Source organism: Palaemon carinicauda, chromosome 2 (assembly GCF_036898095.1).
Source record: "Palaemon carinicauda isolate YSFRI2023 chromosome 2, ASM3689809v2, whole genome shotgun sequence".
NCBI lineage: Eukaryota > Metazoa > Arthropoda > Malacostraca > Decapoda > Palaemonidae > Palaemon > Palaemon carinicauda.
In genome coordinates this window covers 194,579,725-194,592,224 of record NC_090726.1, presented here as the reverse complement: position 1 = coordinate 194,592,224, position 12,500 = coordinate 194,579,725, and the positions used below count along the sequence as shown (strand labels likewise).

Here is a 12,500-nt window from a genome sequence, read left to right as displayed (position 1 = left end):
CACTGACCTAACACTTACAAAGGGAGCTGAGCTCCCTTAGGTCACTGTCGAAGGTTTCTGTAGTTATGATTCCTTCTTGTGTGATCGACCAGACTAAGTCCTGTTGCTGTTCTCGGGGAGGATAAATCTTCCCTTGGGAGTTGCAACGCCTTCCTTGCTTTGGTGCTCTGGAAGCTGGCAGGTATTATACTACTGCGCTGGCCCTTTCCCTTAGATCTCCCTTAGGCTAAGACAGAGTTCTTGGCTACGGGTGATCTGTCACTAAAGCAAGGTTGGCAGGACCCTCTTGTCCCTTCCCCCACTATCTCCGTAATGGCCTAGCCATTACTGTACTGTACCTTGCCGGCCGGCAGAGCTGGCCGGCAGGGGTATTACTGTACCATATGTCATTCTACTTCTGGACCTAGTATAGGTTGGGATTTGGTTTGACTAAGCCCATTGCCGGCCGGCAGAGACGCTGGACGGCAAGGGTCTTATGTTTTCGAGTGCTGCCCGGACCTCTCTTGGTCCCTCATCCATGCCTGCCGGCAGAGCCGGACGGCATTGGTCAAGGAAGCCTGAATTAAGTTTCTCCCCTTCCTTATATGCACTCTTTCGGTTGCCGGGCTGGGGGGGTTGTGTACACTCTTATCCCGGCATCCATTCTATTTTCTTCTAGTGCTGTACCTGTCCCGGCAGCCGGCCTATGAGGCCGGCTGCCGGCCTATGAGGCCGGCAGCCGGGCAGGGGTAGTCTTCTGGTTCTTTTGCTGCCGGCTGGCATCGGTCTTGTACCTTTGCCGGCCGGCTTATGTCAGTCCTTGTCTGCCGGTCACCAAGAGTGTGGCCGGCAGCTGGGTACTACCTTGTGTAGTTGCTGGCCGGCAATCATTGCCGGCCAACACTGGCTGTTGCTGGCCGGCAGCTGCTGCCGCCGGCACAGGCATTTGAACCAGAGGGCTGCCGCCCTATAGCTGTTAAGTAGTATACTTTAAAGCTAATTGTGGTGTGTGCCGGCCGGCAAAGGCAGGCCGGCACACATCCTCCTATACTGTACTAGTATTCTTCTGTATAGCATATACAGTAAGAAGAAAACTATAGTAAAAGTTTAGGTACAGCACTGTATCTTCTAACACTATTGTGTTTTCTTACACAGCCCTTTGCTGTTGCCCTCAGACAGGAAGCAGAGTTCTTCCCCGTCTATTATCCAGGATTTTTAAAATCATTGCCTAGGTGTGAGCTCCACCTGTTTCCTATGGAAACCTTGCATTGGTTACTCTAGTAGAGATAAACCATTTTTGATTTTATTATCTGGAAGGCTGCAACAATGGGTTGTGAGGGAAACACAAGTGTGTGTCTTTCATTTATGAATTGTTATGCTATACTATGCATATCCAGTGATACATAGTTCACTTGATACTCATGGAAATTTCTTCTCTTTACAGAAGGACACTCCGAAGTGGGGAAGTGCTTTCTGCAATGTCAGCAGCAAGAACCTCTGCGGACATGAGTTTTGTAGGAGACACGCAGCATACGCTGTCTCCAAGGATGATCTCCGGTATTGGGACCCTCAGGTATGTACTGTGTGCACTAACCTGATTAATGAGACATTTAAATAGCTAGGAAGAAGCTTCGTACCTGGGTAAGGGGCTTCCAAAAGTACACTTCTGGCCCTTATCTTCCAAGTGAGAAGATGAGGGCGTATCTTTTCCCTAAGGCATCAGCTGAGGCAGTGATTCCCCAGCCTCAAGAGGAGATCCCCTAAGTTCAGATCCAGGTGGATGCTGAAGTCGCGGTCGCGATGCAAGACATCCAGCTAAATGACAGGATATCTGATGTGGACGGGTGTCAGGAGGAAGACCTCCTTGCAGAAGCCCAGGATGAAGTTCAAGTCCCTCTACATCGGCCGGTCTCCCAGTAGAGCTGGGACAGGCCCTCTCTTCTATTGTTGGAATGATCCAACAAATGCAGAAGGAGAATCAGGAGAAGGCGGCTGCAATGGAACTGCGAATGCAGTGCCTTGCAGAATCACATGGGCCCCAGAAAAGCTCAATGTGAAAGACCTTCCTTTGTGCTCGGATGCTAACCCATGGAGGTATGCTGAGCACATGTCGATGACGACTGGAAAGATCGTCATCTCGGATATGCTGGGCTCAGTTCCCCTGGAGGGTGGAATTCTGGCCCAGCAAGGCACCATATCCGGACTGTTATGTCCGGCTGAGGAAGGAACCAGCTTCAAAGGAGGAGGCAGAGCCGAAGGAGGTCATAGTGATGACCATGCTAAGGCTCAAGCTCTACTTTCATCTTCGATGAAAGAGAGGGGCTTCTCTAACTCAAAGGTAGCTGCATTGAATAGGAAGCTCCCTTCCTTTGTGTCCTCGCCTACTAGAGCCTTCCCCCTTTTTACAGAAAGGGTTTCTGGCTGTACTAAAAGCAATCGAGGCCGGCAAGTCTTGCCCCTCCCTAGAGGAGTGTAAACCCTTGTCGCTGGCCCTGCCTATGGACCACAAAGATTGGAAGGACGTCCATCTTACGTTCTAAGTGGAAAGTTGGAGGCTGATATTGCCGGACGTCAGTTCGGCAAGGACCCCCCTAAGCTGTCTGACTTTCTTTTGCGAAGTGAGCTCGATACAAAAGAAAGACTGACTGCCTCAATGTCTCTTCAGACTACTCTCGAGACGATGGCAAGTGACCCCAAGGTCCATAAAATGTTCATGGTAGTGGCCAAGCCTCATCTGGCCACAGTGACGAAGGACCTTTATGGCTTCGTCAAGGCAAGGAGAGCTTGTAGGGAGTTCGTGTTTACCTCGGCTACAGTGAGGCACGAGCTAAAGAAACTAATCTCCTCCAACATTTGGGGAAAAGACCTTTTTCCCTACCGACTTGGTCAAAGAAGTTTTTGATAAAGCCACCTTGGAGAATAGAAACCTTCTCCAGAAGTGGGACCTGGCTATCAAAAGAAAGTCTTCCCCGGATGAGGGTCCTCAACCAAAGAGGAAGACTATGAGGACTAGGCTACCGTCTCAGCCAGCCAAGCCTCTTAGACAGCAACAGCAACTGCAATTGCCATTGCCCCCAGTGCCCCAGATCGTGGCACAAACCCCGACCACCTTTCAGTGGGTACCCCAGGCCGTGTCGACACAGTCCACGGCATTCACCCCAGCGTTCGAAGGGCAGTCTACTTCCTTCCGAGCAAAGCCTAGAGGAGCAGCCAGAGGCTCGTCTAGACGCCCCTCAAGGGGAAGGGGATTCAGGGGTGGTCGTGGTCAGGAAGGCAAGACCTCAGGACGGCAGTCCAAGTGAGGTGATACCGGTAGGAGGGAGACTTCTGAAATTTCGGGATCGGTGGACCTTCGATCCCTGGGCCCACAGCCTACTCTAGAATGGATTGGGCGGGAGCTGGTACAGCACTCCACCCCCGTACCTTCGGTTTTTTCCAACACTCCACCCCCGTTATGGAGGAGTACGTTCAAGAACGGTTGGAGAAAAAGGGTGAAGCCCATCAATTTCTAAGGGAGGCTGTTTTGTGTTCCCAAGAAAGACTCGGAAAAGCTCAGAGTCATTCTGGACTTGTCGCCACTTAACAAGTTCATAGTGAATTGCAAATTCAAAATGCTAACACTGCAACACATAAGGACCTTACTGCCCAAGAGGGCATATTCCGTCTCTATAGACTTGTCAGATGCCTACTGGCACATTCCAATTAGCCATCGACTCTCCCCCTACCTAGGGTTCAGGCTACAGCGAAGACTATACGCCTTCGGAGCCATGCCATTCGGGCTAAACATAGCCCCAAGGATTTTTACGAAGCTTGCGAGCGTAGCTCTCAAACAATTTCGCCTAAAGGGAATTCAGGTAGTAGTCTACCTGGACGACTGGTTGGTGTGGGCAGCATCCGAGACAGAATGCTTGCAAGCTTCCAGTCAGTGATCCAGTTCCTAGAGTACCTAGGCTTCAAGATCAACAGAAAAAGTCTCGACTTTCTCCATCTCAAAAGTTCCAGTGGCTAAGATCCACTGGGACCTTTTGTCACACCGTTTCTCCACCCCAGCGAAGAAAAGGAAGGAGATAGCGGGTTCTGTCAAGAGACTTCAAGATTCCGAAAGGATATCAAGACACGAGCAGGAGAGAGTACTGCGCTCTCTCCAGTTTGCTTCGGTGACAGACCCAGTGCTAAGAGCACAGCTAAAGGATGCAATCGGAGTTTGGAGAAGTTATGCATCAAACGCGTGAAGAGATCTGAGAAGACCAGCCGCTTCGGCTAAGTACTCTTCTCAGGCCTTGGTCCCAAGCCAGACATCTAAAGAAGTCAGGTTCTTCTTCAGCCACCTCCCCCGTCGGTGACGATTCACTCAGACGCCTCAAAGGAGGGATGGGGAGGTCACTCTCATCGGAAAAAAGTCCAGGGGACTTGGTCCAGGCTATTCAAGACCTTTCTCATAAAACTTTCTAGAAGCTAGGGCAGTGCTCCTTACCTTAAAGAAAGTCTCCCCGCGTCATTCGTTCCACATAAAGTGGTAATAGACAGCGAGGTAGTTGTAAGATACTTGAATCGACAAGGATCGAGGTCACCACCTCTCAACCAGGTGATGTTGGCCGTCTTCCGATTGGCGGAAAAGAAGAAGTGGTACCTGTCGGCAGTTCACCTTCAAGGAGTCCGCAATGTGACAGCGGACGCTCTATCCAGGTTCACACCGATAGAGTCGGAATGGTCCTTAGACGCAGGATCATTCTCCTTCATTCTGAATCAGTCCCAGAACTGCAGATAGACCTCTTTGCGACGAAAGACAACAAGAAGTTGCCCCTGTACGTGCCCCGTACGAGGACCCCTTAGCGGAAGCAGTGGACGCGATGTCCCTCGACTGGAACAGATGGTCCAAGATTTATCTGTTCCCTCCTCACAACCTTCTGTTGAGGGTCCTCAACAAACTGAGATCCTTCAAAGGGTAGCGGCAATAGTGGCCCACAAGTGGCCGAACAGCGTGCGGTTCCTCCTGGCATTGGAACTGTAGCTGAAGTTTGTACCACTACCAGATCCAGTTCTGACCCAGCGAGTCCAGAAGTCAACTGTCTGCGCTTCATTACAGAAAACCCGGACCCTGCAGTTCATGATTTTCTCTCCCTAGCGGTGAGAAAGCGTTTCGGGATTTCGAAAGCCAGTATAGACTTCATTGAGGAATATAAATGCAAATCTACTAGAAGGCAATATGAGTCATCTTGGAGAAAATGGGTGGCCTTTTGTCAAGGCGAAGATTCCGCAGGAGATCTTGACAGACTTCTGCTTATCTTTTTTCCCCACCTCCATGGTCAAGGGTTGGCAGCGAACACGATTTCAGCGTGTAAGTCTGCTTTGACAAGACCCATTCTATATGCCTTCCAGGTCGACCTAGGTAACGAGATCTTTAATAAAGTCCCGAAAGCCTGTGCTAGGCTCAGACCTTCAGCACCTCCAAAGCCCATTTCATGGTCTTTAGACAAGTTCTTCATTTCGCTTCTCTGTTGAGCAATGAAGAATGTGCGTTAAAGGATTTGACACAAAAAGTTATTTTCCTAATTTGCACTCGCGTCCGGGGCCAGGGTTAGTGAAATTGTAGCCTCTCGAGAGAGGCAGGTCGTGTTCAGTTCCTGGATGGGGAAGAACTGAACCTGTTTCCGGATCCTACGTTTCTCGCCAAGAATGAGTTACCCACCAACAGGTGGGGTCCCTGGAGAATCTGCCCTCTGAAAGAAGATGCATCTCTATGTCCAGTAGAATGCCTAAAGGTCTATCTTCATAGAACTTCAGACTTCAAGGGTGGTCAACTATTCAGGGGAGAAACATCAGGCTCAAATTTATCTCTGAATCAACTCAGAGCAAAAATCACATATTTTATTCGCAGAGCGGATCCTGACAATACACCCGCAGGTCACGATCCGAGGAAAGTTGCCTCATTCTTAAATTTCTTTAATTGCATGGATTTGAACATCTCCGTTCATACACTGGCTGGAAGTCTTCCAGAGTGTTCTTTCGCCACTATGCGAAGCAAGTAGAGGAACTAAAAGAGATCTGTGGTAGCAGTGGGTCGCGGTGTTAACCCTACTGTTTAACTCTGCGAGGAACAGTGGTCTTAATTGGGACGATTAATTCCAGGGTGAGTGTGTAGTTACATACTGTACTACAAACTAAGTGAGGGCACTGTGTTGCCCATCCAGACTGTTCCATTTCCGAAGGTGAACCTAGCATAAGTACAGACATGTGTGCCGAGCGTTTCTAACGCTAATGTCATTGATTTGTAATACAGGCTTTTATGACTTTGATACCTCGGTATCTTAAAAGTGGCATCTAATGTTTTTCTTTCAGACAAACAAGCCCTGTTTACTATCATACTTATGCTTAAAGTTTTGGGTTATCCTCTTCTTATATATATATGTATAATTGTGGTTAACCTGTCTGTTTATTGTCTGTCAATAAGCTTGTTCTTGAGAACCTTGCGTCTCCTTCACCTGTGTCAATTTATTGGTATAATTGAGCATTCATTCTATGTACCTTATCTGGGATAATTCTAATAGAATTGTTCCTTTATGCAAGCTATGTTGCATTGGTTTTCCTCCTATGCGGATATAAAACCTTTGGCCAATACAAGTATTGTGCGGAAAACTGGTCGATATTTCATATTGACGCAGTGGTCCTTTACAAACTATGCTTTACTTAATATAGGGCGAGACCACTATATTAGCTTGCCTGGTATTCATACATAGATATATGTACTCTTCGAGACTTTCCAGAGTCTAGTAGGACTCTTCCCTGTAGGGGGCAGGAAGCTCTAACATAGTTTATAGTTAGTTGAAAAGATGTATAACGGTAACATCTTAGGTCTCTAGGTCTAGTCGACCGGGAATAAATATCTCCGGGGAGTACGGCACGTTCTGAGAATCCACAGATACAGTAATGCTCTGGTACACTTCCATCAGGACGACATGGCTTGAGCCCAAAAAACGGATTTTGAGCGAAGCGAAAAATCTATTTTTGGGTGAGATAGCCATGTCGTCCTGATGGACCCGCCCTTGCCTTTCTAAGAAAGGGCTGTAGGACCCCTCCCTACATACAGTATCTGTAGCACCTCGTGTACGCTACAAGGAATACAGATGGCGCCAGGATTGGCGCCAGGCACGCATACGAATCGGGGGATAGGGAAGCCTTGGGAGCGGCTCCCCTTTTTCTTTCCCGAATTCGTATCTCGTCAATCTCCCTCCTACGAGACGAATCTCTGTTCAGGTCGTAGATTGCCATGTGACGTGTCTAGAATACGTCCTCTGATATGTCGCGATATCCCTTTCACGAGGGATACTCGCTCCAGGAGTTAGAATTCTGGTACCTTAAGGTAAATTCTCTGGGAATATCGCCGTAGTTGTAATATACCCTAGGAAGCTACCCTATAGGAACTTCCATCAGGACGACATGGCTATCTCACCCAAAAATAGATTTTTCGCTTCGCTCAAAATCCGTTATATATACATACATGCATATATATATATATATATATATATATATATATACTTATATATATATATATATATATATATATATATATATATATATATATATATGCAGAAGAACCACAGGGAAAATGAAAATATGCAATATACGATTAAGTCCTGACTAGTTTCGTGATACTTCTTCACAGGAATTAATCGTATATTTCGTATTTTCATTTTCCCTGTGGTTCTTCTGCCTCTGAGCATTACGTTTTCCTGTGATTTTTACGCATATACAGTATAATTAAAGAACAGAATATATTTGCATTAGTTTATACAAATTTTTTCATTTCTGTCTTTTCGAAGATGCCGTTGTTTGGAATCACCATCTCATTTATGTACTTTAGGGTGTATACTTACGCTTTCTGTTATTCTGATGAAACGCCATTTTCCTTGGTCGTAATTATAATAAAAATTCTGAGTATTGTTTTTTAATGGTCCGGAAATTGTTATGCTGATCAAGGTGTTACCATGACTCTTTAATTGGAAGCCGATGACAGTTTCATGTAGATCTGGGAGATCAAATGTTATTTTATTGTTTCCATTACTTTCCAAGATTCCTTCACCTGTAAAGAAAATGAGAGAAGCGTCCATTAGGGTAATGTGTAGATCATCGTAAAATATGCAATCATAAAGTGATTAGTGTTTGTATAATTATGGTCTCACCTCTATCTCCATGTAGTTATTTAATTGATTGGTGTGTGTTTGGTGGTATACACTGTTTGGTCATCTCATGTAGTGCATTTAGCTCTTTTACGCCAGAAGGATACCTCATGTTTAGTTTTCTCTATCCTAGGCGTGTACCGTGACCTCCCGAAATCGTAGGTCTAGAGTTACAGGCTCAAGTCTACACTCAGGCGCGTTTTCCTCTGTTCATATTTTTTTTTTGGGGGGTGTCTTTATTTTATATTTCATAGTAAGCTACAGTGTGTGTGTGTGTGTGTGTGTGTGTGTGTGTGTGTGTGTGTGTGTGTCGGCATGGGAGAGCCAAAGTGTTGTTAGTGTCATCAGTGAACCTCACGTGGTGCACTGTAGCCATTACCAAAGGCGCAAGAAAACATTATCTCATTGCTCCTCTGTTCTGGGAAGCGGTACATGGCTGTGCTGCTCACGTCATCCGCTTGGGTCACTATTAAAGTATCACACTTATCTACGGTCTCAAACTGTACCCAATTTATACCATTTCACTCTAACTTTTGACTCCATAGTGCAACTATGAGTTCTTCTTCCAGTTTCACCTTTTCCTATTTGTTCTTCTCACTTACACTTAGGAGCTCTTTCTTGATGTGGTGATTTATAAATTAATGGTTCCATTAAGAATGGATTACTGTTTATAAATAGGTAGTAGGTTGGCCAGGGCACCAGCCACCCGTTGAGATACTACCACTAGAGAGTTTTGGGGTCCTTTGACTGACCAGACAGTACTACTTTGAATCTCTCTCTGGTTATGGTTCATTTTCCCTTTGCCTACACATACACCGAATAGTCTGGCATATTCTTAACAGATTCTCCTCTGTCCTCATACATCTGACAACACTGAGATTACCAAGCAATTCTTCTTCACCCAAAGGGTTAACTACTGCACTGTAATTGTTCAGTGGCTACTTTCCTCTTGGTAAGGGTAGACGAGACCGTAGCTATAGTAAGCAACTTTTCTAGGAGAAGGATACTCCAAAATCAAACCTTTGTTCTCTAGTCTTTGGTAATGCCATAGTTTCTGTACCGTGGTCTTCCACTGTCTTTGGTTAGAGTTCTCTTGCTTGAGGGCATACTCGAGCACACTTTTCTATCTGGTTTCTCTTCCTTTTGTTATGTTAAAGTTTTTGTAGTTAATATGGGAAATATTTATTTAGATGTTGTTGCTGTTCTTTAAAAATTTAGATTTTCTTGTTTCCTTACCTCACTGGGCTATTTTTCGTGTTGGGGCCCCTGGGCCCATAGCATCCTGCTTTTCCCACTATGGTTTTAGCTTAGCAAGTAATGATAATAATTATAATTTCCAAAGGTGACATAAACATTATGTCATTGCTCCTCTTTTCCGGAAAGCGGTACATGGCTGTACTAATCACGCCATCCGCGTGGGTCACTATTGAAGTATCATGATTATATTCGGTCACGAACTGTACCCAATTAATACCATTTCGCTCTAACTTTTGACTCCATAGTGCAACTATGAGTTCTTCCTCCAGTTTCAGCTTACGCATTTGTTCTTGTCAGTTATACTGAGGAGATCTTTCTTTGTGTCTCTTCTCTCTTGATGTGGTGTTGTATAACTTAATGGTTCCACAAAGAATGAATTTACTCTTCATGAATGATATAACTTTATCTAGACCATTTCACAGTTTCTTTGAGGAAAGGATAAACATTATTGTCTTTAATTGCACATTTGAGTTTTTATGCGCACATAGATTACATAATTGAAGTCTTGTAATGTGACCTTGTCTGTATTTTGCATTAATGTCTGACCTTATCTATGATTAAAAAATAAAAAAAATAATTTTTAGTTAGATCTGAAATCTTAAGAAAATTCTCAATAAAACTCTAGAAGCTTCTAATTTATAACCAATAGTAACATCTCCAACGTTGCTTTTAATCCCTTCACAAGACGTTCGGTTCATCCCGTCACTCAAACTGAACATCAAAGATGACTTACGTTTTTCGCAATGTCCTGAGCCAGCTGCAAGGTGGAACATTCCACAACAGGCGAAAAGTAGCACAAACATCGTTGGTTTTGGATGTTTTCTTCACTGAATTCTGCACAACTGAGACTCTGTTTCGAGGTTCTTTTCACTTTCGGGGCTCAGGAAGCAACTAACGCTTACTGCCAAAGGTCACTTGATGTAGCTACATCCTGTAGAAAGAGGATATGGAAATTCTTCTCATTGGGTAATCCCAGGACTTGGCTGTATTTATCTTTCGATGCTGTGCTGAATGGCCTCCAGGCCCCAGTACTGGGCCAAATGAACTAAATTTCGTGAAAGACCATTTTTTATATTCACTCGGTATATTTTTATATTAATTTTTCTTCTTATAGTAAGAGTTGGATAACAGAATAGGGAGGGATAGGAGCGATGCACATATTGATACAAATATTTTAATGTAATTTTTACAAATAGTATCTACATCTCTGAAATCCCTCTGTATTGATTCTGTATTTACGCACACGCACACACATATCTATCTATCTATCTATATGTATATATATATATATATATATATATATATATATATATTTTATATATATGTATATATATATATATATATATATATATATATTATATATATGTACATACATATATGTTGCATATATATACATACATATATATATATATATATATATATATATATATATATATATATATAAAATATATATATATATCCCTTTCTGAGTGGGGTTACCTAACCGTGGTGAAAGGGCCTGTGTATAGCAATGATCAGCAAAGCTGTACTAGTCAAGGCCACGCATACTACATCGGTTTGATGTGAGTGATTAGACAAAAGTCTCCCACCATCACCAATATGCAGTAGCCAGCGGGGTTATGGAAATGGCCCAACCTCAGACAAGACTAAGGACATGTCTGAGACCTTTTTCATCCAGTAGATTAGAAACAGCGGCAATTCTTGTTACTTTTGTTGTATATTAATTTTGAGAAACTCATTAGGTCTGTGTCTTCTTCAATTGCACAACAAATTGGCTTATTGATAAAGTCTCTCAAGATTTTCTGTGATTAATCTATTCTGAAGAAGTGTTTTATTTCTTTCATTCTACCTTGTTTTGAGTATTGTTCTCCTGTCTGGTCTTCAGCTGCTCATTCACGTCTTAATTTGTTGGACAGGAACTTACTGTCTATTAAATTTCTTATTTCTGATCTAGTTATTAATCTCTGGCACCGTCATTCAATTAGTTTGTTATGCATGCTGCATAGGATTTTTCATAATTTTCATCATCCTTTACATTCAGATCAACCCGGACAGTTCCATCCTGTTCGTAATACTAGGCATGCAGTTAATTCTGATAGTCAGGCCTTCTCCATCATGAGGCTCAATACTACACAGTATTCTAGAAGTTCTATTCCAGCTGTGACCAAGATGTGGAATAATCTTCCTAATCGGGTAGTTGAATCAGTTGAACTTCAAAAGTTCAAACTTGCAGTAAATGTTTTTATGTTAAACAGGCTGACATAAGTCTTTTCATGGTTTATATATGAATTGTCTGTTTTGATGTTGTTACTGTTTTTGAAATATTTTATTAATTGTTTATTATATCTCATACCGTGTATTTATTTCCTAGTTTCCTTTCCTCACTGGGCTATTTTTCCCTGTTGTAGCCCTTGGGCTTATAGCATCTTGCTTTTCCAATTAGGGTTGTAGCTTAATTAATAATAATAATAATAATAATATATATATACACATGCAATACACACACACACACATATATATATATATGTATATATATATATATATATATATATATATATATTATATATATATAGTATATATACTCTATATATATATTGTGAAAAATTAATAGTTTTAGAAATCAACCTGTGGAATTAACTCCCCACAAAAGGTATCAAGACTCCTAATCTGGGTGATTGATCCGCTAACTCTCCCACACCAATAGGTCAGAAACCTACAATGTTGGGGCTCATCGGTCATCACATGATACAAGTGTAGATATGTATGTGTTGGATTTATCAGTACCAATGCCACCTCAGTGTAGGGTGTCCATTTCCAAATTCCTAAAAAGAAGGACAATTAATTTTTCCGGCACCCATTTTCAACCTAAAAGTATGATTACATGATCATAGAAAGCAAAGGAGTTTTACATTTCATAGACAAATTGACAAGTTGGCTAGGCTTGGTGTTTACTGCAAAGTCAAAATACTGTATATGGATTTGTATTTTTTTATACTTTTAGTATAAATTAAATTTTTAGACTCAAAAAGCAGGACAATTGAGCGTCCTTCTGAAGGTTAAGCAGGACACAGGACAGGTTGCTGAAAA

General features: G+C 43.1%; 1 protein-coding gene and 1 long non-coding RNA gene across 3 annotated transcripts in view; one reads left to right on the top strand and one right to left on the bottom strand.

Annotated features, from left to right (window-relative positions):
• LOC137622750 (uncharacterized) overlaps window positions 1–10,305 on the bottom strand; it is a 14,868-nt gene extending 4,563 nt beyond the window's left edge. For both annotated transcript variants that reach the window (XM_068353344.1, XM_068353348.1), the window contains exons 1-2: window positions 10,147–10,305; window positions 7,854–8,059 (exon numbers count right to left, since the gene is read on the bottom strand). In XM_068353344.1, the coding sequence (XP_068209445.1) occupies window positions 7,854–8,059; window positions 10,147–10,216 (276 nt within the window). In that variant the 5' untranslated portion in view covers window positions 10,217–10,305. The remainder of the gene's footprint in view (window positions 1–7,853; window positions 8,060–10,146) is intronic.
• LOC137629291 (uncharacterized) overlaps window positions 1–12,500 on the top strand; it is a 122,676-nt gene that overhangs the window by 72,168 nt on the left and 38,008 nt on the right. The gene's annotated exons all lie outside the window — the stretch shown is intronic.